Source organism: Cyprinodon variegatus, unplaced genomic scaffold (assembly GCF_000732505.1).
Source record: "Cyprinodon variegatus isolate N-32 unplaced genomic scaffold, C_variegatus-1.0 Scaffold110, whole genome shotgun sequence".
Lineage (NCBI taxonomy): Eukaryota > Metazoa > Chordata > Actinopteri > Cyprinodontiformes > Cyprinodontidae > Cyprinodon > Cyprinodon variegatus.
In genome coordinates this window covers 1-2,220 of record NW_015150563.1, presented here as the reverse complement: position 1 = coordinate 2,220, position 2,220 = coordinate 1, and the positions used below count along the sequence as shown (strand labels likewise).

Below are 2,220 nucleotides of genomic sequence, written 5' to 3'. Positions count from 1 at the left end.
GGGAAGCCACAAATTTTTTTTTTTTTTTTGGCCATTTAAATCTAAGCTACTCAGGCCCCAAATTATTACCTTTCAGATGTTCACATTCACATATCCAGGATCTAAATATTTACAAGGTTTACAATATAACACCTTATCTGTTCTGGTTTCTATAAACAGAGCTGTTAATTAATGGCTTTCTCAAAAAAGACCATTAACCAGTGAGTTTCTCAACTTATGTGAAACAAATGTTTTTTTTAAAGAAATATATAAATCATTACAGGTCATGCATGAATAAATGTCATTTGTATACTCAAATTGCTTTCTCGTTTAAAACCGTTGTCCCAATTAATTCAGGAGAACAGCTTCTCACATGTGTGAATTCTCATAAGTCTATGAAGTTGAGATTCCTGAGTGAAGCTTTTTCCACAGGACATACATTCAAAAGGTTTCTCACCAGTCTGAATTCCCAAGTGTCATGTGTCAAGGAGTCATTTGACACATGAGAAGTCACCAGTGTGACTTCTCATGTGTCAAATGACTCCTTGTAGTAAAATTCTTGTTTTGTTGTACAGGAAAAAGGCTTCTCACCTGTGTGAATTCTCATGTGTCTAGTCAAATTACCTTTATGAGTAAAACTTTTGCTACAAATCATGCAGGAAAAAGGTTTCTCACCAGTGTGAATTCTGATGTGTTTATCAAGATCAGACTTAGAGGTGAAGCTTTTTCTACAAGAGAGACATTCAAAAGGCTTCTCATCGGCGTGCATTCTCATGTGACGAGTCAAACTACTCTTTTCAGTAAAATTCTTTTTACAAATGGTACAGGAAAAAGGATTCCCAAATGTGTGAATTCTCATGTGGGAAGTCAAACTATCCTTTTCAGTAAAATTCTTTTTACAAATGGTACAGGAAAAAGGATTATCAAATGAGTGAATTCTCATGTGATAAGTCAAATTACACTTTTCAGAAAAATTCTTTTCACAAATGGTACAGGAGTAAGGTTTCTCACCTGTGTGAATTCTCATGTGAGATGTCAATTTACCCTTTTCAGTAAAATTCTTGTTACAAATGATACATGAGAAAGGTTTCTCACCTGTGTGAATTCTGATGTGAGCAGTCAAATTACCCTTTTCAGTAAAATTCTTGTTACAAATGGTACAGGAGAAAGGCTTATCACCTGTATGAATTCTCATGTGAGAAGTCAAATTACTCCTTTTAGTAAACTTCTTGTTACAAAAGGCACAGGAGAAAGGTTTCTCACCTGTGTGAATTCTCATGTGAGAAGTCAAATTACCCTTTTCAGAAAAATTCTTCTTACAAATGGTACAGGTGAAAGGCTTCTCACCTGTGTGAATTCGGTTGTGTTTATCAAGATCAGATTTAGAGGTGAAGCTTTTTCCACAGGACAAACATTCAAAAGGCTTCTCGCTTGTGTGAATTCTGATGTGATCCATTAAATGTTCTTTTTTTATAAAGTTTTCTTCCAATGTTAAGCATGGGGAAGGTTTCTCTCCTGTATCTTCAGTTTCGTGTTTCAGAACAAGTTGCTCTTCATGCTCACTTATGGGGAGCTCGGTGGTTTCCTCTTTTGTCCAGTGATTTTCTAGCTTTTGCTGCTCTTCTTTTATCTGAAGAGGTTCTGGTTCCTCGTGGTCCAAACTGGAGTTCCTCCCCTGATCATAGAGCTGCTGGTCAGAGAAATCCTCCTCTTTTACAACATAATCCTGAAGGTCTAGAAAGACAAACACAGCAGAAAGACATTCTATTGTAGGTTAAAGCAAGGACACACCCTTTTTAATCATCCTTGCATTGATCTAACTACATATAAACAGATCTGAACTTCATCTCCCAGCATTAACCACAGCTCTGACATCACAAGTCAAAGGTTATGACAGACTGATTGATTATCCATCATCTGGCAAGGTTTGGACTAGGTATGTCCCGATCTCGAGATCGGATCGGCCCGATCTTTTCCCATTTTCCCATGATCGGAACTCGGCTACATTGCCTGCCTAGTTTCGCCGATCTTTACGGGAACTGCCATAAAGCACCCACTAGTTACGTTTGATGATGGTCGCGCAATACAAACCTCTGCGGCGGTGCAAAGCAAGCATTTCAGAAGTGTCGAAGTATATTACTGTCGCGAGTGAAGACTGTCCTAAAGCTACTCTCAATGTCTGCAAAATGGCAATTTCAAAAGGAGGTCGCAACCGATCGGAGGTCACTAAAATTAGTGTTG

The 2,220-nt window shown here is 38.0% G+C and overlaps 1 protein-coding gene across 1 annotated transcript; it reads right to left on the bottom strand.

The window, feature by feature from the left end:
• Positions 1-17: 17 nt before the first annotated feature.
• Positions 18-1,743, bottom strand: LOC107084847 (zinc finger protein 501-like; the record flags this gene model as incomplete). The annotated part of the gene is made up of 1 exon (XM_015374896.1): positions 18-1,743. A coding segment is annotated over one exon (1,238 nt), but the record flags the coding sequence as incomplete, so codon positions are not given.
• Between the last annotated feature and the right edge of the window lie 477 nt (positions 1,744-2,220).